An 18,599-nucleotide genomic window follows, 5' to 3' on the forward strand; every position below is an offset into this window, starting at 1 on the left:
TAACCTTCAAATTATTTTTTAAAATATATATTATATAAATATATATATATAAATTAATTAATGATTAAAGATAATATATAAAAATTATTTTTACACTTTGTTTATAGATATAGATATAGATATAGATATAGATATAGATATAGATATAGATATAGATATAGATATAGATATAGATATAGATATAGATATAGATATAGATATAGATATAGATATAGATATAGATATAGATATAGATATAGATATAGATATAGATATAGATATAGATATAGATATAGATATAGATATAGATATAGATATAGATATAGATAGATTTAATAATTATATAAATATAAAAATTAATGATAAAAGATATATATAATATTATGTATATATATATATAAAGAAATTTAATAATTATATATATAAATATAAAAATAAGATAAAAAAATATATAAAAAAATATTTTAAGTTTAAGCCGTTATGTTTAACCAAAAAGTTGACGGAAGGGTCATTTGTGACTAATCGAAGTAATTAGAGGGTCACCCAATTAATTAGCCCTATATTATATAAAATCTTTTTAAAAATATATATTTATTATTTCACCTTATAAATTGGTTAATTAAAATAAAAAAAAAGAATAAAATCTTTTGCAAGAGTTATTATGTTTTCATGTAATTTTCTATTTTCACCAAGTATAGTTTTTTATTATTATTATATGGAGCACCAATTTATAGGAATAAAATCTTTTGCAAGAGTTATTATATTTTCATGTAATTTTCTATTTTCACCAAGTATAGTTTTTTATTATTATTATATGGATCACCAATTTTAATTTTATGTGGAAAGCTAGAAAATAGCTTTTAAATGTCATTTTATTATATCAAATCTATTTAATCATATATATATATATATATATATATATATATATATATATATATATATATATATATATATATATATATATATTTAATATGTTACCTTAATTAGTTTATTAAAATATAAAAGGTAATAAAATATTTTATAGCTATTGTGATTTTTTGAATTGTTTAATAAAATTAATAATTTAGTTTATATATATATATATATTAAGGCCTTGTTTTCTTTGAGTTTTTTAAAATATTCATTCAAAATTAATTTTCCAATCAATCATTTCTCAATAATCACATCACTCATTTCATTAATCAAAATACTAAAATACCCTCGATTTTAAATTATTATTTTTTTATTTTATTCATATATATCAATACATTTTAAGTCTTTTTATCAAAAATAATCATCACCTCCTCAAAATCATCACCAATCATTCTTTTTTTCCCTCTTTAGGTTTTAAAAAAAAAAACAATCCGAACAAGGTCTATGTTTATAATTGTTAAATATATATTTTTAAATATGAGAAGTTAGGATGATTATTTTAACTTCACTCCACTAAACATATTTATAAATGTTAAAATTAAAAATTATTTTAAATAAATTATTTTTAAACAATAAAATATTTTTTAATAAGATTAATTTTTGTAATATATCTATATAAATTTATTTCTATTCATAATATATTCGGGTTCTTCAAATTTTTATTTATTTAAGAAAATTTAAAAACCGAATCAATTTGAATAAAATCGAATTCAGTTCGAATTTGGTCGGATATTCGGTTCAGATCAAATATTGAACATCACCTACCCATAAGATAAAAAAAATTTAATAAAAGATTTAACAAAATAAATAAGTTATTAAAGAGATATTGTCTACTTAAATTATAAAAATATAAATCACGCAAACTAAGCTTAGTGACTCACGCCAATATTTGGCAATTGAATGTTAGAAGTAAAATAGTGTTGACGACGACAATATATGACGATGGAGAGTTATTGATGACAATGGTGATATTATTAGTTAAATAGCTAGATATGTGAAGAATTTAAATATTCTTAAAGTTAGAGAAGATGTGGATAACTAAAAGGACCACAAAGGCCAAGAATGTGGACGGCTAGAGAAAGAGGAAAAGGAATTAGAGATTATGGATTCACTTAATTATTGGACTAGATATTAGGGATTTAGTAGGAGTCCCATAATAATTTAATATATAATATGTAATAAATTATATAATATATAATGAAAACAAATAATAAAAAATGAATTCAATTTTCGGTTTAGTTTTCGAGTTGAAACCTAAACTCAAAACTCAAACCGTATTCGAATTCGAATTGGTTTAAAATTTGATTCGGAAACCGAAAATGTAATTCGAATTCGATTTATACGAATTCAGTGAAAATAAATTTGGTCGGATATTCAGTTTAGACCAATATTGAACACTTCTAATTTGGAGAGATATATCTACTATGTGGAAGTCTTTATGTGGAAAGTATAAATATTGAGATGATGTTTGGTGCAATGTTATAAAGCATTGTCATTCACAACCCTCTCTTCAGCCATGATCTGTATGAATGTTTCGGTCGTTGTTCGAATAGTTTCACGAGTAGAATTAGATACATTAGAAAACCTAATGATAGAGATGTAACTTTACATGAAAGGATGATGCTCCTAGTGGGGCGCAAGGTGGTGATTCATTCTTCATGTAATATCTTACATCGGCAAGATATAAATTATTTTAAGGTTGGTCATTGTTACACATTGTTTGAGAGATGAACTTATATGACTTCTTATGTGAGAAGTTTTTTGGATGGAGTGTCATAAATGGAGGTATCTTGACGGATGATTGATGCATTAAAAAATAATGTATTGTGGCTAATGTGTTATGAAAAAGCGAAGATGGCACCACACTTTCTTTTTCATTGAGAGGGAGTGACTACGATTTTGAACCTATTTTGAAACATGATTGACATTGAGTGGGTGATGATTGAGTCAATCGTCGGTTGTTGAGATATTTAGATAAAAACCGCGAGCACGATTGAATTGAGTCGATGGATCCCTATTCTGATTATTTTCAAGTAGACTATTTGGTTCGAAAGGAACCGTAGAACGTTCAATAATTTTGGTTGACCAATGCGTTTACTCCACAACGCTATTATTATGACAACTACCATGTAGCATGTGCATTTGCACATAATCCAAGAAAAAAATACATAAAAAATGTGACTTTATAATTTAATACAATATTTTTTTATCTAATTATTAAAAAATATGACAAAACTTAGCTTTATACACTTGTTTTATTTAAAATTGTTTTGTTATTTAATTAAACCTACCCAAAATCATATAAATTAAAAACATTCATTAGGTGGAAATAAAAATAGTTTCGATAAAACAAATCTTTAAACATTAAATTTTGGATCAAACTACCAATCAAATATAAAGTTCTACTGGGTCTAATATTACTTATTATTATATATTTATTTGAAAAAAATAAGAATATTAAAAAAATTATCTAACCAATTCATTTATGTTTTATATATATAATGATTTTGATTATTTAATAACCAAATTCGAGAATACATTCTTAAACATTCTTGGGCATGATCCTAAGCCCTAAATCAGCCTCTGTGGACGAACACTTAGACTTTTTCTCCAATGTTTGCTTTACTATAAGCCGACATTCTCTCCATGGACGAACCCTTAGGCTTTATCACTAATGTTTGCATTATTCAAGCCAACTTTTCCTCCATAAAATTCCTCCATAAGCGAAACCTTAGATTTTTTCACCAATGTTTCCAACATTCTCACTTCCATTTCAACTACCAAGGTTCGCGCACTCGCATATAATAATTATTTCTTTTGTAGGAATTCAAACCCTAGTCACCAGTATGAAATGTTACCACTTTAACCGCTAGACCGCTTATGATTGTTGAAATAATTTTATAATTTTGTGTATGTATATATTTTGGTTAGGTTGAAAGTTCGAAACATACATATAACATTTTTAATTTTATTTTTAACCGTTTTAAGTTTATGGGCGGGTCAAACCATAATCCGACCCAAGTATCCATTTACTCTCACATATATATCCAAATTAACCACAGCTCTCGACCCGACAATCCAAACACTTTAAAAATTAAGCATCATTATATGTATATATATATAGAGATTTTGGAGATCTATTCTAGAAAATCGGTGGAGGCGATCGATGAACTCATAAATTTTCTTTATAATCTTTGAGCTCATTAACGTAAAAGTTATGCTATGTTTGTTTGTTGGTGTGAATATTTGACTTTTATTTTTATTTTTACTCTCAAATTATCAATCTTGTTGTGTTTTGAGTATGTTTAGTGACAAGATGAATACTCGTGTTTTTGTATTGTTTTTGTCGTTATGCTTAAACAACTATCATTTATACTATTTTTGAACTTAGATTATCTTTTATTCAATTCTAAACAAAAAGCAACACAATTATAATTTTTTTCTTTTTTTTGAAAAAGGTCCATGTATATTAAATATGAAAAAAATTATTTCAGGACAACGACAAAGCATGTTATGAAGATAACAAATAAAAATTAATACTTAAAAAGTTGTCGAGCTCGTAAATTCTCGAAAAGAACAATTAACTCCCCAAAAGACTGTATTGGCTTTCCCGAACGAATCTCAGAAAGCATAATAATAATATGAATGATACGAATCGGAAGACTACGATAACTGAAAGTTCGACTATTTTTCTTCAACCAAATAGTCCACCAAAGAATAATTGGGATGATAACCCAAATATGTAGACATTCCATATTAGCCACATCAATCCAAACTTCCCAACAACTATCTAAGGATTCAAACATCACCCAATAAATCTCAATAATACTCCACATAAGGTTCCACAATTATTATTATTTTTTAAATATATATATATATATATATGAATGGATTCATTACCGGAAATGGAATGGATTTAAAAAAATATTGGAGTGAGTTGTGAAGGGAAATTATGGATAAAACGAGTTGATGGACGCAAATTTTGATTTTTTAATTAGAGAAGTAAATATTGAAAGAAATTGAAAAAATTAAAAATTAAGGGTATTATCACATTTCTACCGTAAAATAAACAAATTGTTTTTTTTTCCAGTGGACTGAAGCCTACATGAGCCCTAACATAGAACTCGGAATTGTATATTCATACATTTAACCAATACACTAAGTTAATAGTCAAATATGGTATTCTCCCCTTATTAATTATATATATTTGGAGAGACACAAAATAAAATGTTATGTCTCCAACCCTTAATTTTTCTCAATCACTTATTCCGATTGCGCCGTCGTTACGACAACTGGTCTATCGACGCAAGATGAAAGGGCTGATATCGAAAGAGCTTTTCAGTCACCAAATCTTAACAGATCCTTTCACCTCTAGAAATCGTCTCCTTTTTAGACGCAACAACTTTATTTTTCTTCTCACCACTTCTCTTAATTCTTACAACCACGGTCATTATAGGAGAAGATAAATAGGGGAGAATGAGAATGAGAATGAGAATGAGAATGAGAATGAAAATGAAAATGAGATTGAAGGAGGAGAATCATTGTGACGAACGTGGGTGTTTGTCTGGTAGTTGATCTATCGTTGGAAGGCAGTGTCGCGCTCGACTGCCAATATTTAGGTGTCGAATAACAAGATCCTCCAGAAGGTGGACAACGATAAAAAAATACTAATTACACACCCGTGGTCACCATTGGTTTCGAAATGCTACCCCACTTAAGGTAATCCTCTTTTGATTTGCGAACATGAGATTTTTATGTTATGAGATTTTTATGTTGTATTCTAATGGTGTATTGAAAAACAATTTGAGCAAAGACATGGGGTTGAATCTCCACTATTCAAACAACCTATTGCGTCTTTGGGCCTAGATGCATTGTTCGACACTAAGTCGATCGACGAGGATGTTCTCGCTCATGGTGGAGGTTGTTTAATATTGAGTAAACTAAGTCAAAACGACGTTAACATGACAAATGAGATACACATAAGATTATCGATTTTAGGGTTGCAAATGAGCTAAATCGCTCGCGCCTTCTGACAAAAATCAACTTGAGCAATATTTTTGTCGATTTTAAGCTGAACTCAAGCCAACTCATTTAATAGTCGAGCCGAGTGGAACTCATATAATAATGTCTCGATGACTTTTCAAGCTTCTTCGAGCAACAATATATATAATTTATTTTTTTTAATTTTTTTTCATAATTCTAATGTCAAACCTAGAAACCTAAGCTTGGAAGAAAACATGCCATAGTAGTAATGATATCACAAGAAAAAATAATTACATTCTGTCCAACATCATCAGACACATCTATTGCATCGTCAAAACTAATTCTAAATCATTAATGTCCTTTGCGGGGGAAATTGGACTAAATGACCCTAAAGATAGGGTCATTTGCGTCCGTGGTCACTTATAATAAAATTTGATCTGGTGACCACTTTATTTTTTTTTTACAAAATTACCCTTTTCGCGTAACGCGAAGGGAGTTCGCGTTTCGCGAAGTGAAACAGTATTGATATATATACTCAAATTTTTTCATTTCTCTCATTTTGTTTCTCTCTCATCTCAAGGTGTCCTCTCTCTCATTTTGTCGGCGGCGGCGTAAACTCCGGCGACGGCGACTACTATAACCTAAATCTACAAAGATAAGAAACATCATCCCTGAATCTATGTTTATATAACAAATTTATGTTCTTATTTGTATTTCTTCATTCGAAACCCTAACCCTAACCCAAATGGTTTTATTTTCATGTTTCCAGTATCTTTATCTAAAAACCCTAAATGAATTTATGTTCTTATTGTCTATTATCTTCATTTCAAACGATTTATGTTCTTTTTAATGAAACCCTAACCCTAAATTAATTAAATTTGTTAATATTGGTTAATATTAGTTCATATTTGTTCGTATTTGTTCATATTTGTTAATATTGGTTCATATTGGTTCATACTGGTTCATATTGGTTCATTTTTTGTTCATCTTATTGTTCTTATGTCGATGATGATATTTGCAGATCATATGGGTTCCGTTTCACGAAGGGCTTCTCGTTACGCGAAGGGCTTCTCGTTTCGCGAAGGGCTTCCCTTTATGTATTCATAGAGTATGTGCACACAAGAGGCATGAAAGGTCTGTCTGTAATTTGTATAGATCGATGTTATATTTTATATGTGTGTTTATTTATTTTCCTGATTCCTAGCCCTACATGTGTTTCCTATAGCTGCATATAAACAAGCTGATGGAATAAAGATTGATAATAGAAGAGTACTTGTCGATGTTGAACGAGGTAGAACAGTTCCAAACTAGAAACTTCGTCGACTTGGTAGGGGTCTAGGAACAACCAGGATTGGAGGTGAAGATGTAAATAAAAAACAATTGGGGAGGTAATTGATTAGGATGCCTTTTACTTTCACAAGCCTCTTTAGAAACTCTATGTGAATTTTTTCTTTATATGTTACCTTCTCAATGTATTTGCTGAACAACTTGAGTTAAATTTTGAAGAGGAAAGAATGCAATGATGGTTGTATATCTAATAGAGCTTGCATCCACTACCTATAACAAGTAGACAATATGAGATCTTTTAATCTGCATAATTTTTATAATTTTCTTTACTTTCATTTCCCATCATGTGTAGGGAAAAATCCCGTGAAAAGGGAAGAGATAGAGAGGGTGATAGGGAGAAATCTCGTGAGCGATCTTATGAGAAGCCAACGGATCGTGATGAACCGGAGGATGAAGTGGAGGGATTGTATGAACATGAATGTCGTCAACGACACCATTTCCTCCATTTTTTTGTTTTTTTATAGCTATATATATGATAACTCTCTAGTCTAGTTTGAAACTTCTTGGTGAGTATGAATGATAAAAACATTCCATTTTGGTGAGTTTTATCTTAAATTTCTATCGCAAATTGTAAATAACAAAAATATGTTTATCATTTAATTTCTTTAGGTGACAGGATGAAAGTACAATATTACATTAATAATTAGAAAAGTTTCATATATATCTGATTATAAAAATAAAACAGACAAAAGAAATGAAGCTTCCTTTTAATTAGAGTATCTAAGGAAATGAAGCTTATTTTAATTTCCAATAGGATTAGGTTTAATAATGCAAATTGGATTAAAGTCCCTTAATATGAAAGGAAGTTTATCCAAATCCAATCTCAATTTCTCTATGTCTCCCCCTATCAAAATGCAATTCTACAAACAAACCCTTTAACATATAATTATAGAACACCTAAATGAAAACAACTCAATTGTATTGACTATTGAGAAAACCCTTCATCCATAACGTCGGCACTTAGCCGGTTTTCGTCTTGTTGTAAGTACTTCTTCACTGAATTCCGACTCATTTCTTTCAATATCTTCGCCCAAGATTAGATTCGTGAAGCCCTTCGCGAAACGAGAAGCCCTTCGCGAAACGAGAAGCCCTTCGCGTAACGAGAAGCCCTTCGCGTAACGAGAAGCCCTTCGCGTAACGAGAAGCCCTTCGCGTAACGAGAAGCCCTTCGCGTAACGAGAAGCCCTTCGCGTAACGAGAAGCCCTTCGTGAAACGGAACCCATATGATCTGCAAATATCATCATCGACATAAGAACAATAAGATGAATAAAAATGAACCAATATGAACCAAGATGAACCTGTATGAACCAAGATGAACAAATATGAACAAATATGAACCAATATGAATAGATTTAATTGATTTAGGGTTAGGGTTTCATTAAAAAGAACATAAATCGTTTGAAATGAAGATAATAGACAATAAGAACATAAATTGATTTAGGATTTTCAGATGGAGATATTAGAAACATGAACATAAATCGATTTGGGTTAGGGTTAGGATTTGAAATTAAGATATGGAAATAAAAGCATAAATCTGTATTATAAACATCGATTCAGGGTTAAAGTTTCTTATCTTTGTAGATTCAAGGCATAGCCGAAGTCGTTGTCGCCGAAGTTTCGCCCCGCCGCCGTTTCGCCGCTGCCGACGAACAAGAACAGAGAGAGAAGAGAGAGAAACGAAATGAAGAAAATGAAAAAATTTGAGTATATATATTCACACTGTTTCACTTCGCGTTTCGCGAAGTCCCTTCGCGTTACGCGAAAAGGGTAATTTCGTCTAAAAAAAATAAAGTGGTCACCAGATCAATTTTATTATTGGGTGACCACGGAGGCAAATAACCCCATTTTTAGGGTCATTTCGTCCAATTTCCCCTTTGCGGTCATCTTTATTTAACTATTTTTTAAAATCATACTCCATGGTCAATCTCTTCCAATCATCCTGCTCTTATCTCCTTCTTCCATGTCTCCATTCCCTACCATCAATCGGAAAAGAGCTACAAGCCTACGTGATTATCACTTATTTTAGAGAGAGAGAAAGTGAATAAGCAAGGAAGATATCTCTGTCAATCCGTAAGTCTTGTTTATAATTTCATTTCGATTTCAAGCTTAAGCTTGAACTTAAAATTTTAATTTTAATTCAAGTTTTTTGAGTCGAGCTCAAGTTTGTGGATAAATTATCGAATATAGTTCAAACTCATATCTAAAAGCTCGTTCGAATTCGAGTTTGAGCCGAGCCAATAGAAAGTGAATAAAACCGAACTCGAGCTTAGGCTGGACTTGACTCATTTACAACCCTAATAGGTTTGGAGCCGATTGGAGAGTAAATATTGGCAACTTCGCTAGTAGAGAAAGACGACAATGTTGTCGCAGGGAAAATGAAACAAAAATGTCTCGATCGAAAAATCAATAAAGATAATTTTGTCCCCCTAAAAATTGGGAGAGAATTCTGTCAGACCTTTTTCGATCCACTCAGAAAAAATTTCGATGAACCAAAGTAGTGGTTGTTCAGGAGAACGTGGAACGCCGTCTAAATCAAAGAGCGACTAGAAGAATATTTTCTCCGTTGGAGTCAAGAGCTTGATTGACATCGTTCTCGAAATGAAGGAGTGAGCTTTGCTATTTGGAGATGTAAATATTATGGATGATCAATATGTTAATTAGCTTCAAACCCATGATTCTCCGGGACTAATTGGAAATTTTCTCTTACATTTACACATGTTACGTTGGCAAGAATAAAATTGACATGTTTGTTTACAAGGAAATGGATTGGTGTGGGTTAAGAAGAAGGTATCAACAAATACTCAAAAGTGGTTGATTCAAGCAATTTTTTTCGAAAGAGATTGTATTAGAATTGATATATTTTTCGGTTACATAGGTTATGTCTATTATATATAAATTACATTGAACTTATAAGGAAACTAATATAATAATATAAAATAATAATATTATTATTATAATTTATTATATAGTGATAATATTTTACAGATATATTATTTTATATTCTAATAATATTATTACAATTTATAATATTGTGATAATATCTTACATATATATTATCTTATATTCTAATAACCCTTCTCAAACTCAAGATGGAAAATGCTTGAACAACTTGAGGTTGAAGACGATACAGATGTGAAATATTGATTATATATTCTTCAAGCTTTAGAAACTCTCGAGATCCATCCAATTAGGGAATGTCATTGTGTTGACTGATAAACCAGTGAAGACGTCGAATCCTATGGGCATTAAATGTTGGGGTGAAACAACAACTAAATAACTCCGAAGTTATTCGTGAGTCTCAAAATCCATCCAATAACGGTGATGTCCGTGTGTTGCATAAAATAAAACCAGCGAAGAGGTCAAATCCCATGGGCATAAAATTACTTGGCTGAAACAATAACTAAAATCAAAACTCAAAGAATATGATTGTCGAAGAATATTAAAACATCAACCAAAATATCTAAAAAGAATATACATTATTAAGATAATCATTGATGGAGGTAGCGGAAAACTATCACTTAATTGACTCAAGAACGATAATAATGCTCTTATAATATGTCAGAATATAAAGAAAAGGATTCTATTGAAATAATTTAATTTTCGATTACATAGGTTATGTCTATTATATAGACATTACATTGAAATTATAAGGAAACTAATATAATAATATAAAATAATAATGATATTATCACATTTTATATATTATGATAATATCTTTTATATATATTATTTTATATTTTAACCAATAACAAAATGAAATGAAGTAAGAAAAGAGGAAAATTAATATAACTGGGAGAGAATCTCAATCTTCAGATAGCCATGTAGAACCTTAGTCCCCACTCCCTCTTTTATTGCACATCATAACTCATAAGTGATATTTTGACCTCAAAAGATATTTTAGACAATTTGAACACCAATAGTATGACCAAAATGAGAAGGGACATTCACGTATCTATAACAATAGGTCTCGTGTTGTCGATGAGGCCTAAAGAGTTCTTAGTCGGCCACCTTTTAACAAGAAGGCCTTGAGATAGTGGCCAAACATTATCATAAGATGTGATGTTTCGGTTTTTTTCTTTTTTCTTTTTATTTTTTTAGATGTGATATTTTTTTTTCCGAGTTGTAAATGTATGTTATTTTGAGCTTTTATATATATATATATATATTTTTTTTAAAACTTATGATTACTCATAATATAACTTGTACTGTAATAGTTTTTTACAGGATTTTACTATTTGGTTGTCTTTTTTTTTATTAAATGAAACAATGATGATTGTTTTACTTTTTCAAAAATAAAAATAAATAAACAAATCCATCCTAAATATCTAATAACTTTTTTTTTATCAAAAACCTTTCTCCATCATATTACCATATTACTCGTAATTAAATATGATATTTCCCAATCTAACAATCTAATATTAACAACAAATTTTAATTTCATCTGCAATTTGATGATCCCATTAAATTCTTTGTGACAATATAAGAAAAATATCAATTTAATAAATAAATTTAATGATTAATTTTGTTTTTGGTAAGTAAGATTATATATATATATATATATATATATATATATATATATATATATATATATATATATATATATATATATATATATATATATATATATATATATATATATATATATATGTGAGAGTAATGATAGAGAACGCGGGGCCGCAAATGTCCCCGAAAATAGAATATTCTATTTAAAAACCCGAAAATAGAATATTCTATTTAAAAACGGAATATTCTCTCTCCTTATTTATATTAATTAATTTCTTTTTTGTACGAATTAATTAATTTCTCTTTTTTTCTCTCTCAATAATCAATTAATTTATCTCACTAATTAATTTATTTAAACGCTAAACTGTAAACCTTAAACCCTAAACTCTAAATCCTAAATCCTAATTAATATCTCTATTAAGTTAGTTTAGTTGAATTATGAATTTATCAAAGAAATGAGTGAAAAAAATTAATTTATTAATAATTAGTCACCACCAAGACACCAAGAGAAAATAATTAACGTGAGAATAGAAATATTAGATAAACATTTATAAATAATAAAACTAAAAAAAATATTAATAAGTCATTAAAAAAAGAAAAAAAAAGAGGGCATAAAGAATAAATAAAAAATATTTGATAAATAAAGAAATTGAAAAGTCAAAAAAATATAAAAAAAATAAAAGAGATAAATTCATAATTCAACTAAATATTAATTAGGGTTTATGATTTAATGTTTATGATTTATGGTTTAAAATTTAGGTTTAGAATTTAGGATTTAAAATTTAAAATTTAAAATTTAGAGATTAGAGTTTAGTGGAAAAAAAATTAATTAATAAATAGAAGTTGTAAAGTGTTATTTTACCAGTTAAATAAGAGATAATAAATATAAAAAAAATTAGTGAAATAATTAATCGTGATAATATGATAAATTAATCAGTAGAAGTAGAAAAAATAATTAGTAAAAGGAAAAAGAATATTAGGTATTTAAAGGAATATTCTATTTTCGCGGACATTCGCGGCCACAAATTTGCGTTCCCTATCATTACTCTATATATATATGAGTAATGATAGGGAACGCGAATATGGGCCGCGAAAGTGCACGAAAATATAATATTCTTTTTTAAACACGGAATATTCTCTCTTCTCTTACTAATTATTTTTTTTATACTTCTACCGATTAATTTATCTCTGTTATCACGATTAATTATTTCATTAATTTTTTCTCTCATTTAACTGTTAAAACAACTCAACACTTTACAATAAACTCTCACATTAAATATTTTAATAATATATTAAAATAATAATAATGTATTGGATTTATTAATTAATTAATTTTTTCATTAAACCATAATCTCTAAATCATAAACCCTAAATTCTAAACCCTAAATCTTAAATCATAAACTCTAAACCTTAATTAATATCATTGTTTAATTAAATTATGAATTTATCTCTTTTATTTTTTTTTTTATGTTTTTATGACTTTTTAATTCCTTTATTTATCAAATATTTTTTATTTATTCTTTATGTCCTCTTTTTTTTCTTATTATTTTTTTATTGACTTATTAATTATTTTCTCTCCACACAATTGGTGACTAATTATTAATAAATTAATTTTTTTTCACTCATTTCTTTGATAAATTCATAATTCAACTAAACTAACCTTAACATTAATAGAGATATTAATTAGGGTTTAGGATTTAGAGTTTGGGGTTTAGAGTTTAGGGTTTAGAGTTTAAATAAATTAATTAGTGAGATAAATTAATTGATTAGTGAGAGAGAAAGAGAGATAAATTAATTAATTCGTAGAAGAGGCAGAGATAAATTAATTAATAAGAGGGAGAGAATATTCCGTGTTTAAATAGAATATTCTATTTTTGCGGACTTTCGCGGTCCCAGATTCGCGTTCCCTATCATTACTCTATATATATATATATACTTTAAAACCATGTATAATGTAGCATATCAAGAAAAGTGAGAGATATAAAATTCTGAATAGAAATAGAGAAATGGAGTCCAAAAGAAACAAAGTTCGCCAAAGGATTCATCTTTACCATATCCCTAATAAATATATGCGTTCTGTAACTTTTTCAAAAGGTAAATTTGGAATTTTAAAGAGATCAAGTGAGCTTTCTACTTTATGCGGATCGAACATTGCAATAATCTTGTTTAGTGAAAGTGGAAGAGCGTATTCTTTTGGTAATCCTAATACAAATGCAGTATTTGATCGACTTATGGGTGTCGTTCCCAAAAGAGTGTTTGATGCAACATTCCATGAACTCGTCAAGCCTGAAAAGGTTCCACATGTTCAATATATTCAAACTCAAATAATGGAGGCTGAGAAGACACTCGCTCAAGAGCAGGGCCGACCCTGAGAATTTAGGGCATGTTGGGTTAAATTATTTTGACTAAGTGTTGAAATAATTTAACCATTGATATTTTGATGATGAAATGACTTATGAGTTTTGATGCAGGTATATTGAAATCATATTTTATAAGACTTGGCTCTAATGAGGGTCATTAGACCGATTTTGGCATTAGATGCATAGAATTAGACGTACAGTCTAACTCAACGGAGTTAGATGTGTAGTCTAATGAATGCATAGAATTAGACGTACAGTCTAACTCAACGGAGTTAGATGTGTAGTTTAATGAATGTATAGAATTAGACGTACAATCTAACTCAACGGAGTTAGACGTGTAGTCTAATGAATGCATAGAATTAGACGTACAGTCTAACTCAACGGGGTTAGACGTGTAGTCTAATGAATGCATAGAATTAGACGTATGGTCTAATAGATATTCGGAATCAGACGTGCAGTCTAACTCAACGGAGTTAGACATGCAGTCTAATATAGTTGCAATTAGACGCAAGTCTAATGTACACGAAATTAGACGTGCAGATAGTCTAATATGTGCGGAATTAGATGTGCAATCTAACTCAGTGGAGTTAGACGTGCAGTCTAATATATAGTGAAAGTTAGACGTGAGTCTAACTCCTTGAGACAAGTCTGAGGTAGAACCAGAATTAGACGTGCAGTCTAATGGTTATTGGATAATTAGACGTGTAGTCTAATTAAGTGAAAGTTAGACGTGAGTCTAACTCCTTCAGAAAAGTCTGAGGTAGAATCGGAATTAGACGTGTAGTTTAATGGTTATTGTAATTAGACGTAAGTCTAATTCTATTAGACCAGGCGGTCTAATAGACTCTGTAATTAAAGGGGATGTTTGATTTCATTAGACTGATTTTCACAATTCGTGTAACTGAAATACGTCTAATGCTCAGCTTAAGCAGTATGCTTGAAGCTAGCATTCACCTACCCACGTGTTATAGCTATACCCTACCCTTGCTCCACTTTCTAGTGAAGATTCAGTACAACTGCTATATGCATCCAACCAACGAATGTCACGTAAGAGAATTTTTCTCACATTACTTGTTTTGCAGGTACATCCCTGATGGAATATTCGGCGCACTACCAGTGATGTACGGCCACGATCCTTGTGCTCAGAACCTGCTGTGTACAATGGAGGCTTTCCAATGGAAGAGTTCCACATATCATTCTAAAAGATTCGACCGTTTGTCTCTTCTTAGTATTTAACAAATCTAAAGGACAACGGACAATCTGCCTCAAATAACGAACAAGCAATCGGATTTTACAGAGAGAGAAACTATTCGATTATCTTACTTACTGAATTCAAGCCTTTGAATATTCATATTATGAAGCTGCTTTCTGATTGTACTGTGTGTGAATCAAGAGAGAGCTAGAATCAAAACACCTTTAGCTGAGTGATATTCTTCATCTTGTAATTGAACAGAAAATGTTATGTTCAATAGTGAGCTAAGTGTGTGTAAACTGTATTTTATTTGAATCATATTATAGTGAATCCTTCCGGTGGTTGAAAGAAGGGGTGACGTAGGAGAGTTTCTCCGAACATCCATAAACAAACTGTTGTGTTCTTTCATTTCTTTCATCTTTTCATATTTTTTCTTGTGCTTCAAAACCAAGTAAACAATTCCGCATTGAATCTGTTTCAAGTGTTTACAAGTGTTTGCGTAGAATAGAAAGTGAATTAAATCTCTAACAGAATTTCTTTCAAACCGTTTTTCATAAGCATTCATCCATAGTCAGACTCCCGTCTCTATTGATTAAGCCGATCCTATCAAGGCCCAATGCAAATTTAAATTTTGGGCCCCTAAAATAATAAAAAAAATATTTTAAATTTTAATAATATAAAATGAGATATAAATGGTTAATATATTATAATACAAAAATAAGAGATTAAAAATTGAATATGCTTCAAACACTTTTAAAAAAATCATGGAATAAATGTTAAAAAAACCAAAATAAGAAGAAGAGACGAAGATGAACAATAAGTATGAAGAACGACTTAATTTTTTTTTTTTATCAAGATTTATTCTTGTCACAAACAAATATCATATAAACTAAACTCATTAGGTAGCTTACGTTGGAAGAGTCGGTGCCTAAATAATTAAAAGTTAGGGGTTTTATTGACACTTTAAAACCTCTAAGTGTGAAGGTTATAACTATGAAGTAATTCCAACTTTCTATATTAAAAAACAAAGAATAACATAAATTACTTAGAAGGGGTAATTTACATTGTAATAGTGATTTCTTGAATGTATTTCCTCTTGTCTCGCATAATCTATTTTTCATACACTTTTAGAATCATACATAGAGCTTTACGCTAAATATATATGTCTTTATTTTTGTTCAAAAAATATTTATTTTAAAAATAATCGTCGATGATAAATAATTCAAATAAAAAATATCGACAATAAAAAGATGCGCCACAAATATGTAATAACTCTTGCTAACAATTTTTGTGTATTATCTTTTTTTAAGATTAATTCAATATTGTGAAAATCTATTTTTATATTACATCAATAAAAGATTTGTGATAAAAATAAGAAATATATCAATTTAATAAATATATTTAATGATATATTGATTTTGGTAAGTAAATAATATATTAATCCCTTTATATATGTTTTAAAAACCTTTGAAATGTATCCCATCAAAAAAAGATATCACTATAGAGAAAAAGATTTCGATTAAGATGATTAAAAATACCGATAGTTCACTAACGTTTTCAAAGAGAAAGTTCAGCGCTTTCAAGAAAGCTGATGAGCTTTCCACTCTGTGTGGAAGTGAGCTAGCAGTAGTCATGTTTAGTCCAAGTGGAAAAGCTTTCTCTTATGGCCACCCTATTGTAAATTCCATATTGGATCAATTCATGGGCCTTGATCCCTTGAAAACACTTGACCCAATATCCCATGAATTCTTAGAGGCACAAAACAATTTTCGTGTTCGAGAGATTGAAGCTCGAATAGTTGAGGTTGAAGATATGTTCAAACTTGAACAAAAACGAGAACAAATATTGTCATTAGATATGACTAACCATGCTAAGAAAAGATGGTGGGAGCAATCCATTGAGGAGATGAGCTTAAGTGAGTTACATTTGAGGAAGGATAAGATGGAAGAGCTAAAAATGTTTTTTGAAGAGCGGAAAAAAATGAAGATGTTGGTCGAATGATTTCATGATTATTGAGAAAGAAATTAGTTATTAAAATATGTTGGTTAGGACTTTGTTTCATTTTATTAGTCTAAGAGCCTAGTGGTTCTAGAATTGGTTCTTTTTTTTTTCTTTTTTTCTAATGTTCTAAAATTTGGTTATTAGTCTTTTACTTTTTATGCCCCGTCTATTTTATATAAGTAGTTTTCTTGATGATTTGTTGATATTTATATTTTATTTTGGATTCAAATAATATATCAAGTTATTATTAGAAATTCACACTTATTTTGTATAGGTCCGGACCTGCTGTGTAATAAGTCAGGAAATTGTCTCAGGCCCAAATATTTTTGGAGCACCAAAACTTTCAAAAAAAAATTATAATGATATGTTCATGGGCTTATTTTTAAAAAGCCCATAAATAATAATTCATAACCTATCAATGATAAGCCCTAACTTAATTTGTATAAAAAAAATAAAAAAAATACTATTTTATTTGGAGAAAAGAATCGCACGATTCCAGTTTGTCAACAAAATCAAGGAAAAAGAAAAAAAAAAGTAAGAACAAGCATTCTGGAAAAAGAAAAGGAAACACTTCCCCCAAACCCCAAGCCCGTCGTCGATCCTCCTGCTTGCCGAAATCGGAGTAGAAAACTCAGTCGTCTCTTTCCCCAAGCTCTTGGGTCTTTTTTGCTGGTTCCAGCCTTGTTTCTCGGCACTGCGCCACTACCCTTCTTCCTCTGATTTTTTGGTGAGATTTTGGTTCGATTTACTTTATTATTTTTAGTTGTTTAGGACTTATCTGATGGAATGGTGAATTCACAATCTGTATCTTGTATTATTGCATAGCGGAAGTGCAACATTGTGGTTAATCATAGAACTATTTCTAGAACTCCGATGTTGATGGATCATATTTATTTCTAGAACTAAAGTTGTTAAGACATTCATTACCCGGAGAAGCAAAAAAGAGCGATTGATGTGCTGAATTATTTGAAAACAATGGATGGTTGTTATCCAAATTCTTATATCGCATATCTAGTTTTGCTGACTATACCAATTACTGTTGCATCTGCGGAAAACAGTTTTTCCAAATTGAACTTGATTAAAACTTATCTTCGATCAACTATGTCCCAAGAAAGACTAAATGAGTTAGCTATGTTATCTATCGAGAAAAAAATTATTGAGAAAGTTGATTATGCAAACATGATCAATACTTTTGCTTCAAAAAATGCGAGACGAGTAATATTCAAGTGACTATGTACTAGTTTGGAACATGAATTTTATATTTTGTTTGGATCTTCTTTGTTTTTTTAGTATTTACTTATGACATATTATTTTGATGATA

At 29.4% G+C, this 18,599-nt stretch overlaps 2 protein-coding genes across 2 annotated transcripts; both read left to right on the forward strand.

The window, feature by feature from the left end:
* The first annotated feature begins 13,731 nt into the window (after positions 1–13,731).
* Positions 13,732–14,097, forward strand: LOC124943736 (agamous-like MADS-box protein AGL28). The gene has a single exon (XM_047484210.1). The coding sequence runs from the start codon at positions 13,732–13,734 to the stop codon at positions 14,095–14,097; it is 366 nt and encodes a 121-aa protein (XP_047340166.1).
* Positions 14,098–16,801: 2,704 nt separating this feature from the next.
* Positions 16,802–17,278, forward strand: LOC124943737 (agamous-like MADS-box protein AGL62). The gene has a single exon (XM_047484211.1). It carries the CDS (start codon positions 16,802–16,804, stop codon positions 17,276–17,278), a length of 477 nt encoding a protein of 158 aa, XP_047340167.1.
* Positions 17,279–18,599: the final 1,321 nt, after the last annotated feature.

The sequence above is a fragment of the Impatiens glandulifera genome, chromosome 6, assembly GCF_907164915.1.
Source record: "Impatiens glandulifera chromosome 6, dImpGla2.1, whole genome shotgun sequence".
Taxonomy (NCBI): Eukaryota; Viridiplantae; Streptophyta; class Magnoliopsida; order Ericales; family Balsaminaceae; genus Impatiens; species Impatiens glandulifera.